The 16535-nt window shown below is 34.9% G+C and overlaps 1 protein-coding gene across 1 annotated transcript in view; it reads left to right on the top strand.

The window, feature by feature from the left end:
* The window catches only part of VCPIP1 (valosin containing protein interacting protein 1), a 30375-nt gene extending 18629 nt beyond the window's left edge, over positions 1-11746 (top strand). The window contains exon 3 of the mRNA XM_043602212.1: positions 4974-11746. Coding sequence (XP_043458147.1) covers positions 4974-5845 — 872 coding nt within the window. The 3' untranslated portion in view covers positions 5846-11746. The remainder of the gene's footprint in view (positions 1-4973) is intronic.
* Positions 11747-16535: the final 4789 nt, after the last annotated feature.

Below are 16535 nucleotides of genomic sequence, written 5' to 3'. Positions count from 1 at the left end.
TATTCATAACTGTCAAAAGTGGAAACAACCCAGTATTTCCATCAACTGATGAATGGATAAGTGAGATTTAGTATATTCATACAATGGAATATTATTTAGAAATAAAAAGGAATGAAGTATTGGTATGTACTATATCATGGATGAACCTTGAGAATATTATGTTACAGGAAACAAGCCAGTCACAGTAGACCACACATTCTATTATTCCATTTATATGAAATGTCAAGAATAGGCACACCTAGAGAGACAGAAATCAGTGTTGCCTAGGGCTGGGAGTTAGGGAAAGGGGAGAAAATGAGAATGATTGCTAATGGGTTTGGGTTTCTTTTTAGTGTGATGAAAATGTTCTAAAAGTGATTGTGGTAACAGTTGCACAACTCTGTGAATATACAAAAAACCATTCATTTGTACACTTACAACGGGTGAATTGTATGTGAATTATTTCTCAATAGAGCCATTATAGGTTTTTAAATGTTACCGGTGTTACTTATCCTTGTTAGGAAGTAGTTTAGAGCTCTGAAGTAAGAACATCTGATAGCAAATTTTGGTTCTACCATTTACTCCCATTACTACTATTTTTAAAAAGTTTTTTTAAATTTTTTTTCTTAACTTTATTTATTAAGAGAGACAGGGAGGGAGGGAGGGAGGGAGGGAGGGAGGGAGAGAGAGAGAGAGAGAGAGAGAGAGAGAGAGAGAGAGAGAGAGAGAATCCCAAGCAGGCTTCACGCTATCAGTGCATAGGGCTGGAACTCACAAACCGTGAGATCATGATCGGAGCTGAAATCAAGAGTCTGAAACTTAACCTGCCGAGCCACCCAGGTGCCCCTACCTGTGTGACTTCTAAGTCTCAGTTTCTTCATTTGTAAGTGGATATTATAATCTAGAGATTGTTAGGATCAAATGAGATCCTGCACATGAAACAGTTAGCAAAGGGCCTGGCACCTAATAAATAATTAGCTAATGTTTGTTATTATTATTAGAATTTCAGCTGGCATTTGCAGAATAATTAAAATTCTTTTGACTACAACAGCCATTTGAAATGGGTCATTGTCAGAAAATTATTTTACTGTTCAAAATACAATTCTAATATTTGTGGCAAAGTTTTACCTCTTTTTTTTTTAAATTAACTTATTTTTAAGTTATCTCTACACCCCACGTGTGGTTTGAACTCACGATCCTGAGATCAAGAGTCGCATGCTCCTCCAACCAAGCCAGCTAGGTGCCCCTGATCTCTCCTTTTTTTTAGGACAGATTTATGTGGCAAATCATTGTTATTATCTGGTGGTCAAAGAATCAAAGTATATCAAGCCCTCCTCACCCCAAAATTTACAACCATATCCTCCAAAAATTGGAACATACTTCTCTTACTTTTTTCCAATTCACTCTAACAAATAGGTGGTTATATCTACATTTGAACAGGAATATTTCCCAATTTAATTAACCAGACTGTTAATGTTCCTAGTCTTTATATTTGGATAGATATTTTAAAATTAATTTGTTTAAGGGGTGCCTGGATGGCTCAGTCGGTTGAACATCTGACTCTTGGTTTAAGTTCAGGTCATGATCTCACGGTTCGTGGGTTTGAACTCTCCATTGGGCTCCATGCTGACAGTGAGGAGACTACTTGGGATTCTTCTCTGCCTCTCTCAGCCCCTCCCTCTCTCTCTTTCTCCCTCTCTCAAAATAAATGAATTAAAAAAAAATTAAAGTTAATTTGCTTAAAGTATAGTAATTTTCCATGCAGGTCTTTATATAGAGATAAATGCAGACATGAATGAAAAATTTAGTTTTAAAACTTGTACAGGTATCTTTATAATGTGTTTGAACTTTGTGAAAATGGACATTGAAAATTGTGCTGTATACATTCTCTGTGATTTGCTTCTTTTATGCAACACTTTTTCAGATTCGTTCATGTTGATGGATTCAACTACATTCATGTTCACTGCCACATAGTATTCTATTGTATCATTTTAATATTATTCATCTACTGTTCTGATGCATTTTGGGTTTTTTGATATAAGGAAGAATGTAGCTATAAACATTAGTATACACATTTTTTGGTGTATCCAGTGTGATGGAATTGTTGATACGTGATATAGGAACTTTAATACACTTTGATTCTTAAAATTCAAAGGACTATATAAGTTATATAAAATGTAAATAATTATGCTTAAAGGGGTCACAACCCTTAACATATTTGCAGTGATTTTTTAATACAATTTAAATTTTTTTAATAATATAAAGGTTTAGAAAATATAGAAATGGGAAACATCACCTATAATTTTTAAATATTTATCTTATACATATATGTTTTGGCCAGATTGTAATTATAGTACTTAGATTTGTTTCCTGCTATTCATGCACATTTAACTATATATATGAAACATCATAGGTTTCTTATTTATGTCAGTTATTAATAGCTGGATATTACTTCCATTAGGGAGATAGACCATAATTTTCTTAGCCATTCTCTTCTTGTTGAAAGCTTATTTAGATTGTTTCTGGTATTTTGTTATAAAAAATACTGTGATGAACATGTGTGGGACTATGATTCTTTCCAGGGAGGGTCAAGGAAAAGCATCACAATAGCAGCCTGGAAACAATTACAAAACCTTTTTCGATCTAACAGAGGAATTAAAACTTTGACTGACTGATTAATATTAGGCAGTCTGTGGTATATGCTTTACATGTTTTTTCATTTAATCCTCAAATCAGTGAAATGAGTAGTATGCCTGTCATATATTTACCTGATTGTATTATAATGATCTGTTTGTATCTGTCTCCTAAGAATTACATTTTATTTGAATCTTCAGGGTCTGTTTTAGTTCCTGGCACATAGTGAGACTCAATAGATGTTATCTACTGAAATGAATGTTTGAAAAGTTTTGCCTAGGGTCATCCCTGGACTTAACCATTCAAAATTCTCTTCTCTGCTACCTTTGTTTCTCATGCCAAGTTTTACAGATCTTTGAGGGAGGGGATTGGTAATAAACTGACTCCAGGGTTGTGGCCTGAAAGGCACTTTTTAGACCACATCTCTGATTTTAAACTTTGTTTCTTTTTGTCAGTTATCTCTGCCAAAAATGTTCTGTCAAGAGGAAATTCGAGTTGGATTTGTATTAATGGATACTTCTGCTGAAATGAGTGTTTAAAATTACTATATGTTATTTATTCATTTGCAGTTTCGTTCTTTTCTTTGGTTATTTGGAATATTCAGTGAGATACATTAGAACCACTCTGTAGCTTTTTTTCAGTGGAGGGAGGAAGAACTATATATTTTTTTAAAACAACTTTTTTTTTTATTTTTTATTTATTTATTTTTAATTTTTATTTTTTCAACGTTTATTTATTTTTGGGACAGAGAGAGACAGAGCATGAACGGAGGAGGGGCAGAGAGAGAGGGAGACACAGAATCGGAAACAGGCTCCAGGCTCTGAGCCATCAGCCCAGAGCCTGACGCGGGCCTCGAACTCCCGGACCGCGAGATCATGACCTGGCTGAAGTCGGACGCTTAACCGACTGCGCCACCCAGGCGCCCCACAACTTTTTTTTTTTTAATGTTTATTGATTTTTGACAGAGAGAGAGAGAGAGAGCATGAGCTGGGGAGGGGCAGAGAGAGAGGGAGACACAGAATCCGAAGCAGCTCTAGGCTCCGAGCTGTCAGCACACAGAGCCTGACGCTGGGCTCAAACTCACAGACTGTGAGATCATGACCTGAGCCGAAGTCGGACGCTCAACCGACTGAGCCACCCAGGCGCCCCAGGAAGAACTATTCTTAACAACCTACAAAACTGGAGACTACCTAAATGCCCACTAAGCATTCTTGAATTCATTTACCCTACACCTCTGTGTTTCTACAGCGCTTACTAATAGTTTCATTCATTTTAAACTAGTTTGCTTTTGCCTTTATATTTTGCCATAAACATACCATTTTCATCACATGTTGTTGAGAGTTCTATACTTCATCTTTCTTTTGTTGTTGCTAACATGGAAAATCTTTGGTTTTATACCCCTATTTTTGTATACTTGGAGTATACTCTGAGTAACAAATTTAAAATGTAGGAATATTGGATAGTTTAAAACACACACATATTTCTTACATGTATGCTGGAAAGAATATACAGTTTTGGAATGCCATATAGTGAGGTCAAGACCCTCAACTAGAAAAGAAAGAGAAGCTGCTTTCAAGTTCTTCTGTTGCTGTATTAGTTGACGATCAGAAGTAAATCGCAGGAGCATCTATAAGTCAGGCTTATTTTGGTGATTGTGACTTACCAGAGAAGAATAAGAGAAGTAACTGAAATATAATTCCTTTTTTAAAGGAATTGAATTAAGATCTTTTAGCTCTTTTTTAGCTTTCCTGAATGTGCTCTCATAATTACTACTTTAACTAGGGGATATCTTATTTTGAAAGTACATATTTTTTTATATTTGTGAAAAGTATGTACCTAAGGTATGCTGAGAAAACTACTTTTATTCTGGTATTCTGTAATTCAGTAGAATTACTTATGATTTTTTAATTGTAATTCACAATGTGCAGCTTATTTGTGCAACACTTTGCCCTTATAAGTATTTTTGCTGAGTTTTAAATTTGAGTTTTAGTAAATAAAAATATATTTTCTAACTGCTTTACTGTAAGCAGTTGTTTTACTAATTTTGCTAGTATTTTCCCATAACTCAGTTGTTTGTTGCAAGCCCTTTTCCTAACTTTGTAATAGGTTAATGATGGTCTTTAAAAAAAGAAAAAAAAAAGTCCCCTGGGGAACTACAGTAAGGTCTGTTATATTTCTTTTTGTTTAGTAGTGTCAAATTCTATTAATAAATATAATGAGTTATTTTTAAATTAGTTTTGTTTTTCAAAACTGATCTGGCTATTATTGTTGCAAATTCACTATTTCAACTATAATGGTCTTTACTACACTTTTTAAGTAAGATTTTAATATGTTAAACACCTTTTTCCCCCCTTCTTTAGGTATGGCTGATGGCAAGCATTGTACTTTTCCACATCTGCCTGGCAAAACCTTTGTCTATAATGCTTCTGAAGATAGACTGGAGTTGTGTGTGGATGCTGCAGGACATTTCCCCATCGGTCCTGATGTTGAAGATTTAGTTAAAGAGGCTGTAAGTCAGGTTCGAGCAGAGGCTACTACAAGAAGTAGAGAATCCAGTCCCTCACATGGGCTATTAAAACTAGGTAGTGGTGGAGTAGTGAAAAAGAAATCTGAGCAGCTTCATAACGTAACTGCCTTTCAGGGAAAAGGGCATTCTCTAGGAACTGCATCCAGTAACCCACACCTTGATTCAAGAGCTAGGGAAGCCCCAGTTGTACGGAAGCATAACACAGGGACAGACTTTAGTACTAGTTCCATTAAAATAGAGCCTTCTGTATTCACAGCTGCTCCTAGTAATAGTGAGCTTATTCGAATAGCTCCTGGAGTAGTTACAATGAGAGACAGCAGGCAGCTTGATCCTGATTTGGTTGAGGCCCAGCGAAAAAAATTGCAGGAAATGGTTTCTTCTATCCAGGCTTCAATGGACAAGCACTTGCGGGATCAAAGTACAGAGCAGCCACCATCTGATCTTCCTCAAAGGAAAGCAGAAGTTGTGAGTTCTTCTGTGAAGTCTGGGAGTCTTCAGACTGGCTTACCTGAATCTTTTTCCTTAACTGGTGGCACTGAAAATTTGAATATAGAAACAACTGATAGCTGTGTGGCAGAGGCACTGGGAGCAGCATTTGCCACAAGGTCAAAAGCACAAAAGGGAAATTCAGTGGAGGAGCCTGAAGAGATGGATAGCCAAGATGCTGAAATGACAAACACAACTGAGCCAATGGATCACTCTTGATTTATTTAGAGGCTAATAATAAAGGCAGAATGTTTATTGTGAATATGTAACATTTGTTGGCTGGGCCACATAACTCAATTAGTCATAAAAAATCTTGTACGTATATAATTCAAAGATTATATCTTGTTATTCAGTGCATGACAGCAAGTGTGTGATTGGCAATAGCTTTTAATATACTGCTGCCCAGGCTGGCTCTGAATTCCTATAAATTAGTTATTAGATCTGCTGAGATGAGTTTCTTCCATACATGTGGTTCATTGGAAGTTTTTGTAACTTTAATTCCATGGAAGTCTTAATGTTTCAAACATGAAAATTCTCTTGCTAATGTTTGGTTTCTGAAAAGGATAGAACTAGGGGGAAATGAGATTTTGCTAATGTTGATGTCATCAAGATAACCATTCCACATATTTATTAGAGTGTCAAAAGATTTATGTAAATTTGAAGGTTATCTGAACTAAATTGTATCTTAAAATTCATAGAAAGATTTATTAGATACTGGGATCCTGACATTTCCGTGAGCATAAACACATTCATAGAGATATGTATTCTTGGTGAAAAATACCTTGAGAATAGAGTGTAATGATATAACATTTTGCTGATTTAAGCAAGGCTAGGGGGAAAATATCTATTCTAGAATGATAAAGTCAATGTGATTCAGTAATGTTGCTGTCTGAGCCAACACAGCCAATTGTGTGCTCTGTTGTTGATAATATGTTACCATTATTTTTTTAATCCTGGCCTGGTCAAGTACCACTGAATTTTTTTCTTTAATCTTGCAGAAAAGTTGATTTCAAAGTGTGGTAGAAAATATGAAAATAATGGTAGCAGTAGTTAATCTCTAATTTTCAGAGTTTGTCAGATTCACAGAGAATTTATATATAAGAATTTATCTTTATGAATGAGTTACATTGTTCTACAATTTTGATCAATGGTATTTAAAGCTTGTATATGCTAAATGTCTTTGAGCCCCTTTGAACCAAAAATGTTTCCTTTTTTCCCTTAGCATCCATAAAATTTTCTTTATTTGTTGGCTTCACTTGGATTTGGATGCAAATTTTACTGCATCATACCCTGATCAACTGGGCATTTGCTTAAATAGTGTATTCATCAAATCTTTAGTGCCAGTTTCCTCAAGAAGCAGCTTTCATGCTTATTATACCTTAAAGACAAAGAATGTTTATCCTGAGATTGGTATTGCACTATTTTATCCTATTCTGCAAAGCTGTATTCTGAAATGTACATTTCAATCCATCTTTTTCCTTTGTTCACTGAAATTAAGTTGAATTTGAATGGATGAAAGACAAAATGTATGTTAATACAATCTCTTATCTAGAGCATTCAAAGCCTGGCTGTCTCTGTTTGCACATGTAACAGATACAGAACTGTGTTTTCAGTCTAAGAAAATGTTCATCAGAAAGTAATATTATCAGGTGTTTCAAAATTTCAACCTGTTGATTTATTAAGGAATATATATACAGTACTTTGACTTGTGTTTCCAAAGAAGGGAGGTTTTAGATTTCTTTCTATGAAAGTATTTCTGACTTAATCCACTTACTAAATGAACTACTCCATTTTGAATCAGGAAAGAATGGAGAATCTAGACATTTTGCAAGTGATATCTGAGCAAGATATATATTTGGGTTTTATCACATCACATTTTAAACCATATTTTATCTCTTTTCTTCTAAATTTAGTTTCAATTATCTTAATACCTAGCAGGAAAATTTAGGACTTTTATATTGTGCACTCGTTTTGCATAAAGAACTGCAGCTACCAAATAATTATTTAGTTAGTATAGGTGGCTTCTGGGTATAAAACTAGAAATTAGAACTACCACTAACCACTATAATTATTTTTGGGCTCTTTCACCCACTGAAACTGGCTTTTTCTTATTAGTTTAAATACAGGAAAACTGTTTAGCAAGCAGATGCACTGCTTCCAGGTAAATGATATAATCACCTTTTCTTTAACAAATATTTTCTTCACCTGTGGCTTGGCATGTTTAGTTAATAACTGAGAAATACACTCTCATAGCATAAAGTAAAAGTGTCAGGAATAAATTTTATCTTCCTATTATATTAAATATTTGCATTTAGTCAAATTAGAATGCACCTGTGAACATTAGAAGAAGGGCTTTAAACTCTGATAACACTATTAATTTCTCTTGCCACAGCAATGCTATTTAGAAGCCAGTTAGGTATGAATATTATAATAGTTTGGGTTCTCCCTTGATAAAGAATAAAAGGCTTGATTTTGAGAGTGGTCAGATTTTCTGAAATTATTTTAAATTTGTTGAAATTTGGGTGGAGTAACTAGCAGGTTTTGAGAAGTGGGCCAGGTATCATCTTCACAAGTTTCAGAAAGAATTTAAGTGCTTAATTTTCATCCTTTGTCCTTCCATATGGTTATCATAATCAAATACATGACCACAGACTTCTTATTTTTTAGTACTGCCATTTGTGGTCACCACAACTTTGAGTTCAAGCTAGAGATCATAAATCATTAAAATATTTTTTTTAGCCCTAGATGTAACATAACCATAACTCAATCTTATAATTAAATTCTATTTGCGATGTTTCACTGAAACTTAAAGTAAAATTGTAAATTTTTCTCTTCAGTAATACATTTTATAAGTAGTCATACCAAGTTTGAAATGATGACCAAAAGTCCAAGTAGAGTTGAAGATGGTGTATGTTTAGAATAGTGGTAATGACAAACTGGTTGAAATTGAAGAAAACAAGACACTGCCATATATTATAAGCTAGAATATAATGAACTCCAAGAGAATGTTTACTCAGGAACTGGTTAAAAAGTAAGCCTAAGTTTCCCCTTTCACTATGTTTCAAGTATTCTATTGGAAAATGTTAGAATGAAGACCTGAGAGAAATTTAGCAAATGCTATTGACTGTGAAATTTGCTTTATATCTTCTGATGATTTTTAGTTTGGTTTTCACAATCAAGCCTACTGCTTGCAATTAAGACATCAATCTGAAATGCATCTGTGAATCCCAGCCACAGGTCCCTATTGCCATTCTTTTTAAGTATCTAACTTGATTTGAAATGAGCAGACTTTTGTGTATGGTCTCTTACCTCAGGGAAGATCACTTGCTAGCAATTCATATATTACTAATGACAGGTTTTTGAGAATTGTACTGACATCACATGTTAGCTACTAAATGCACAATTATAACTATTACTTTATGGAGCTGCCTACTAATACTGACTGCTAGTGAACATTTTCTTAAAAATTTAGAACTCGCTAATTACTAATCTTTAGCTATGAAGTAAACTCGTAACTTCTGTCATTAATTATGCTTTGATCAATATAGTGACAATATCTAATACTGTGTTTATTTCAGAATATCAGTACAATTTTGTCTTCATTTTTCAATAGGAATTTCAGTTGGCCCACACTTAAAATACTGCAGAGTAGATATTGAGAGTTTCATGGTTCCCAAAACAAGATCTCCATATTAAGATTTTCCTAGAAGCCTTTGCAAAATTGAATTAAGCTGCATTTGATACGAATTTAAAATGACCTTTATCATAGCAGTAGTGAGATACATACTCTACATAAGTTGAGTAGATATATCCTACAGTTCAAGATTATATAACAAAATTGTACATTCTCAAGGCTCTTCACAATATAAGAAATTAATTTGCAAAAGAGAACTATTCACTTGAAAACATACCACAGTAGAATGTTTACTTAAGAAATAAAATAACAAAGCGGAGCTATTGTAAGATTTATAGTTAACTGTAAGTTCTGCCATTCTTAATAATTCTTTGAGATACTGTGTTTCAATTCATATTTAATGATAATTAAATTGTGGGAATTTTAACGTTTGTTCCAAAATAGCAGAAATTGTAAAAAATTGTGAATTATTGGAGAAAATGCCATTACTTGTATATCTGACATTTAATTTTTTAAATTATGGAGTCTACATGCTTTTGTAGTATAATATTAATACAATGATTATTCTCTTGTAAAAGAAAAGGAAAATTAGTAAAAAAAAAAGTTTTAGTTGATATTATCTGCTTGTGAGTATCAATTACTTAGTATTTAAAATTTGAAGGTATTGCATATTTTTCTTTAGAATGCACAAGTCCCTGAGCCTTTTATGCCTATGATAGGGCAATAAAGGAGTGAAAAGGTTATCAATATTTCAGGTTTATTTGACTTTAAGAATTAGTGCCAAGAGCTGGAGAGTCTACTTTTTGGAGAGAAATACTCTTTAGAATATGTAAAAATAAGTGGTAATGTAAATATTTAGAAAAATCACATAGCTAGTGCTTTAATTGCTCAATTAAATAGTATAAATGTTCTATCATCCCTAAGGCACTGGCTGTTACCCATTATTTTCTGATTTTGTGGTTGCTGTATATATTACATTTGAGTAATAAATAATTGGTAATAGTGTATTATAACTATATAGTGTTCTATAGCACACCTCACACTGTACAGTATTTGAAGTTTTCTTTTATATTAATAAAACTATAAGTTAATACATACTGATTTTCCCCTCGACTTCTCCACAGTAGCTTTTTAAAATAATTTTTTATTCTTTAGTTTCCTGGAATTATACTTTAATAATATAATGCATGAAAATATAGTTCAGTTTTATAAAGGAATTCTTACTATAATAAAGTCTTTTCTAAACTTTTAGTGGGACATCATATAGGGACAGAAGTTTCCCCCTTAATGTGATCTCAATGGAAATGAAGTGGACTCAATTAGAAAAGAATGAGCAAAATTTCTTTAGGCATTTTACATAATTGGGTTATGGAACGCTTACTGAATATTTAAAGACAAAACAGACATGTTCCAATAAAGACAGAACTTAGTTTTGTGCTGTTTTTTAAAAAATACTGGTTAGACATAATGAAATGAAGGGAAATAAAGAAAATAGTAACATTTGTATAGCTTAGCAATCAACATGACATACTTACTTTGAAGTTTTAATATGTATGTTTAATATCCAATTTGTTAGACCTGTTTAACTTAGTGAGAGCAGAGTCTCAGACACTAGACTTCTAGAACTGAGTCTGGGCATGCTGCTTTTGGTATGATCCCTCTATGCTTCATTTTCCTCTCTAGGAGGATGATGAGGATATCTACTCCTGGGGTGGTTGTGAGGATTAAAAGAGTTAATACTTATCAGATGATTGGAATAGTGCCTGACATAAAGTAAACACTCAAATGTTTACTATTACTGTTATTTACATATCACAGTAATTCAGTAGAGTTCAGTTGCCATTTAAAAGGGATAAATCCTCATATACAGGACACATTATTTAAATAGTTCGTTTTGTTAGGTTAAAACCTGCTTTATTTGTGATATATGGTTAATGGGCTAAAAACTGAATGGTTTGTATGTTCAAATATTTATGCAAGAGCTTTATGACCACATGCAATACTGAAAATCTGGAGAACTGACAGTCTTGTGCTTCTCACTAACTTGTTCTGTGACCTAAGGCAAGTCATGGAGCCTCTCAAGGCCTCCATTTCTACTATAATCTTTTGGTTCTACAGTTGTTACCTTCTTGTTCTGCTGACCATGTCATCATGGGCTCACTTGCTGATGATCTAGTGCTTATGGGACAAGTGACATTGGTGTGGGCTCCAAGTAAACTAAACAATTAGCTTTGCTTTATGCTTTGGCTGGCTACACTTGTCCCAAACTTGGACTTGAGGTCTTGTACATGCATCCCACTGGTCACATACCGTATAGTTTGAAGCTCTCAAAAACTTCAGTGAATAAAATGAGATAAACATCCTACTCATGACAGTTCAATATGGATTTTATTTTTATTGACTGGCTTTTTCAGACCCCAGTAACTGCAATTATGACTGCATAGTTGATTGTTTCTAATCATTAAAAATGTATACAGAAAAATGAAGTAAGTCTTTAATTGATTTCCTAAACTGTATATGGTATATTGAGATGAAAAACTTACAGGTTCTTTAAACCTGTACTCTTTCCTGGGGCACATGGGTGGCTGAGTCAGTTAAGCATCTGACTTCAGCTAAGGTCATGATCTCGTGTTCTGGGAGTTTGAGCCCTGCATCCAGCTCTGTGCTGACAGCTCAGAGCCTGGAGCCTGCTTCAGATTCTGTGTCTTCTCTCTGTCCCTCCCCTGTTTTCTCTCTCTCTCTCTCTCTCTCTCTCTCTCTCTCTCTCTCTCTCTCCCTCTCTCTTGCTCTCAAAATAATAAACATTAATTTTTTTTTAAACCTGTACTCTTCCCTTGTTGGAACTAAACCTGTCTTTGGTCCATTTGTCAGACCACATAAATCTTCATCTAAAACAAACTGTGTGGGAATCTGGGGGGATTATTCCTGTTTGTCAGTTCCATGTATAGAAAGAAACACGTATAGTATGAGGTCTACCTGTAAAATAATGACTTATTTTTATATTTGATTTATGGAATCAACATTATACTTGAATCATTCATTCATTTAATCTGTTTATTAAGCACTGATCAAAAGCCAAGCTCCTGTTCTAGGAACTGGGGAAACAATTCTAAATGAGACAAAGCCCATGTAGAAGCTTACATCCCAATGATGGAGACAAGCAATAAACACATTCATAACTATCATTTAGTGACCATTTCCCTATATCCAGACAATAGATGAACCACAACATGTAAAATTAGTTAAACCCTCAAAACAACTCTTTGTGGTTGGGTAACGCCATTGTCTTCATCTTTCAGGACACAGACTCAAGTAGGTTAGGTAGTTAACCCAAGGTCCTGGACTTAATAGGTGGCCAAGTAAAATTTGGTGGTCACATAGGTCTATAAAAACGTCTATTGTTAAATCTAGCTCGTTTTCAGGTACGCCAACCTGGTTTGAAATTATTTCAATGTGTGTACCACCTGGCTTTAATTTCATTTCCTACAATTTCCCTTCCTGAACCTCAATCCTCTACCCCAAGTTCTTGGATTTTCCTTCTCCAAATTGGGAGGTGCTTTAGAGAAGGATTTCCACATTTCTTAGATAATTGATCTGGGTAAATTTGAGAATCATTGGTTAGATGAAAGTCCAGTTCCCTCATGGTTACTTGCATTTCCCCTAGAAAACATTTCTATGAAATCTATTATGTGCCAGGTACTTTGCTACACATAAGAAATAATAAAATGGTAAGAAAGACTTACTTCCTGCCATCATAATCTTTAGTGAAGGAGTCATTTAAACAAGCTCACTTGTCAGCATGGGCATCCCTTGGTGGTGAGGGTTACACTACAGGAGGAACTAACCTGACCTACTAGTGGTTTAGAGAAGGATTCCTTAGAAGTGATGTCATTCGAGATCAAAAGAATTAATATGATGTTTAAAAATCAAATTGGCAAGATTCAGTATTACCAAAAATATTTTTTAGGGCAGTGAATCAAACAAAATTAAGTGTGATGTTTATGTTTGCCACCCTTTAGACCCCAAATCCTTCCTGTAAGAGGGTGGTGATCCAGTTTAATGGATAGGGACGAAAAAGTTTGAGAAAGCTCGTGCAAATAGGGTTGCTAAGGAAAAGGAAACACACTGTAGCAGAATGAGATTCTAAATTCAGTGCATAAAACCAACTTGAGAATATGAGCCTATCCTTTGAAACTAAAAGGTATCTTTGCTACTGAATATGACCAGTATAAATAAGATGCATGGATGTATAACAAAAATTTTAGCAAAATAGTAAAGAAAGAATCAAATTAGGAGCTAGAAACCCTCAATTATTTGCTTTTTTCTCCAGCATTACCAGGATTATAGGAAGATTAGTTCCATTTCTTCCTCTAGCTTCTCATGGCCCTGTCATGGTATTTGTCATTTCCTCTGTGTCCATGTAGCAGTAGGACTGCCTAAGTGACTAGTAACCAATGTAAAAGTTGCACTTGGAATATTTCTTCTTTTTTTTTTTTTAAGATTTTTAAAAGTGTTTTTTTATTTATCTTGAGGGAGAGAGAGAGAGTTGGGGGAAGGGGCAGATAGGGAAGAGCCTGACGCGGGGCTCGAACTCACAAACCGTGAAATCATGACCTGGGCCAAAATCAAGAGTCTGATGCTTAACCAACTTAGCCACCAGGTGCCCCCAAGCTTGCTTTTCAAATTAAGACTATTTCATTTTGTGATCTTATGGCAAGTGATTTGGCTATGTCTTTAGTATAATAAACTTTACAATGTTATTAAATTTATTTTTTGGTACAGTGAAATAATTAGAGAAATTAAATCAATAGCTGAAAAAGTATTCTATAAAAGTTTTCATTGAAATGGGCCTTAATTGTATTCCTTTTTAAAAAGTTATTCTCAAAGCAATGAATGTATTTGGCTTAAAAAAAATTCAAAACTAGATAGAAAGACACCCAGTTCCTTCATCTCAATTGCTAAATCAACTATTTCTATTTTGGTGGTTACCTCCATAACAGGTCTAATCTCTTGATTTATCAACGTTAGACAGTATTTGATTCCTCCATTATGAAAGATGAATTCCCTTGCCATTTTTAGGTCATCTTCTAACTTCATATAATATACTTAAGTCTTATTGAGTCATCAGTTTTATTTTATTTCATTTTTATTTTATTTTTTTAAAGTTTATTTTGAGAGGAGAAAGAAAGTGGGGGAGGGGCAGAGAGAGAGAGAGAGGGAGAGAGAGAATCTCAGGCAGGCTCCACACCATCAGCACAGAACCCTATGCAGAACTCGAACTCATAAATCGTGAGTTCCTCCCATGCTACTTCCTAACTTTTATGAGCTATACTATTACTGTTATGTTGCCAAGTCCTAATGTTATTCAAAATATGTTTTGTAGCCATAATTGCTTTAAAAGTAAATATAGTTCAAAAATAGGCAAGGTGATCCCAAATATCAAAATGAGAAGGGTTTTTTGAGACTCCAGCTAGAAGCTGAAACTTTCCCAAGGCAGATATTAGAAGTTAAATAGATTTGTGTTTTAGGGGCACCTGGGTGGCTCAGTTGTAAGTATCCAACTTTGGCTCAGGTCATGATCTCATGGTTCGTGGGTTCTGGCCCTGAGTCTGGCTCTGTGCTGACAGCTCAGAGCCTGGAGCCTGCTTGGATTCTGTGTCTCCCTCTCCCTCCGCCCCTCCCCTGCTCATGCTCATGCTCTGTCTCTGTCTTTCCCAAAAATAAATAAACATTAGAAAAAAATTTTTTAACAGATTTGTGTTTTAAAAAATCCCTCAGGTGGCCAAGTAGAGAGGATACAGTGAATTGGACAAGTCTAGAGGATGAGAGATCAGTTCAAAGACTTGCTGTAATTGGGGTGCCTGGGTTGGTTAAGTGTCCAACTTCAACTCAGGTCATGATCTCGGGACTCATGAATGTGAGCCCTGAATTGGGCTCTGAGGTCTTAAAGTGCAGAGCTGGCTTCAGATCCTCTGTCTCCCTCTCTCTCTGCCCCTTCCCAGCTCACATTCTCTCCCTCAAAAATAAATAAACATTAAAAAAAAAGTCTTGCTATAATTGGTGAGAGATGGAAGCCTGAACTGACCCACTGGCTGTGGGCATGTCAAGGAGAGGATATTGCAGAGACAGTAAAAAGTGAATCCAGACTCTCAGGTTAGGAGTTGAGAGGCTGGATGGTAGTCCTACTAATTTGGAATAGGATACTGGAGTAATTCCAGATTGGTAGAAAGGGAGTGAATTCTAGTCTAGGAAGAGAGTGTACAGTGAGAAGACAGCTAAATGCAATTTGGGAGAATGCCAACATTTAAGGAGCTGGCAGAAGAGAGACTTCCAAAACAGTCTGAGGTAAGGAAATCATGGAGGTGAGGTCACGGAAAACAAGGGTGAAAGTTTCAAATAAAAGGAAGTAATAAAGTCAAATGCTATAGTAAGTTCAAGTAAAATGAAATTGAATTTCTTTCTTCAAGTGTCCATTCGATTTAACAGGGTTTGGTGACTTTTACAGACACAATTCCACTGCATGGTGGTAAAGGTTAGATTACACTAGGACTGAAGACTGATGGGATAGCCACGTCAAGACACCTTTGAAGTTTGCCTGAACGGGAAGAAGGGAAGATAGCAGACACCGGGTTATGGGAGGGAGGGACAGATGGATGAATGAATCGATTTAGATCAATATTTTCAAAACTACCAGAGCCTGTGTCCCCTTTTTATAACCATATACTCTACTCCTTATACCCTACTAAAGTGATATTCATAGATAACTTACAAGTTTTTAAAAAATCAATTTAATGTTCTCCCTATAATACGGAGGAGAAACAGAAGAGATTTATAATAAAATCCAGCTGATACATACGTAGAATCGCTATGAAAATAGCTAGAAACATAGATATTGGTGGGCTCCATTTCTGTCTTAAACCCTTAAGCTGAGTTACCCTCAGTGATGTGATTTTCTAAAATGGAGAAACAACTCTTGATTAAGTCTGAACAAAATAAAACACAACCTTCCTCTGGCTTACATAGTAGTTGTACTTCTGGAAATATTCAGTGTATTTTAAAACTGCAAAAAGACCCAAACACGTGTGTACTTGTGTTTATAAGTAAAAACAGTTGATTCTGGGCTTAAATATAATCAGGTTTATCATTTAGTGTGGGTTGAATGTTGAATGGAAGTCAGGATAATTCTTCCTTGTGCAGAACTGTTTCAAACATGAAAAGAGTTTTCTGTTAGTAGAACTGGCACACTAAATGCCAGTAATGATCTTCAATAACCAC

This window comes from Prionailurus bengalensis, chromosome F2 (genome assembly GCF_016509475.1).
Source record: "Prionailurus bengalensis isolate Pbe53 chromosome F2, Fcat_Pben_1.1_paternal_pri, whole genome shotgun sequence".
In the NCBI taxonomy this organism is placed as follows: Eukaryota; Metazoa; Chordata; class Mammalia; order Carnivora; family Felidae; genus Prionailurus; species Prionailurus bengalensis.
Note: the sequence above shows the minus strand (reverse complement) of the source record. Positions and strands in the feature narration are given on the sequence as shown.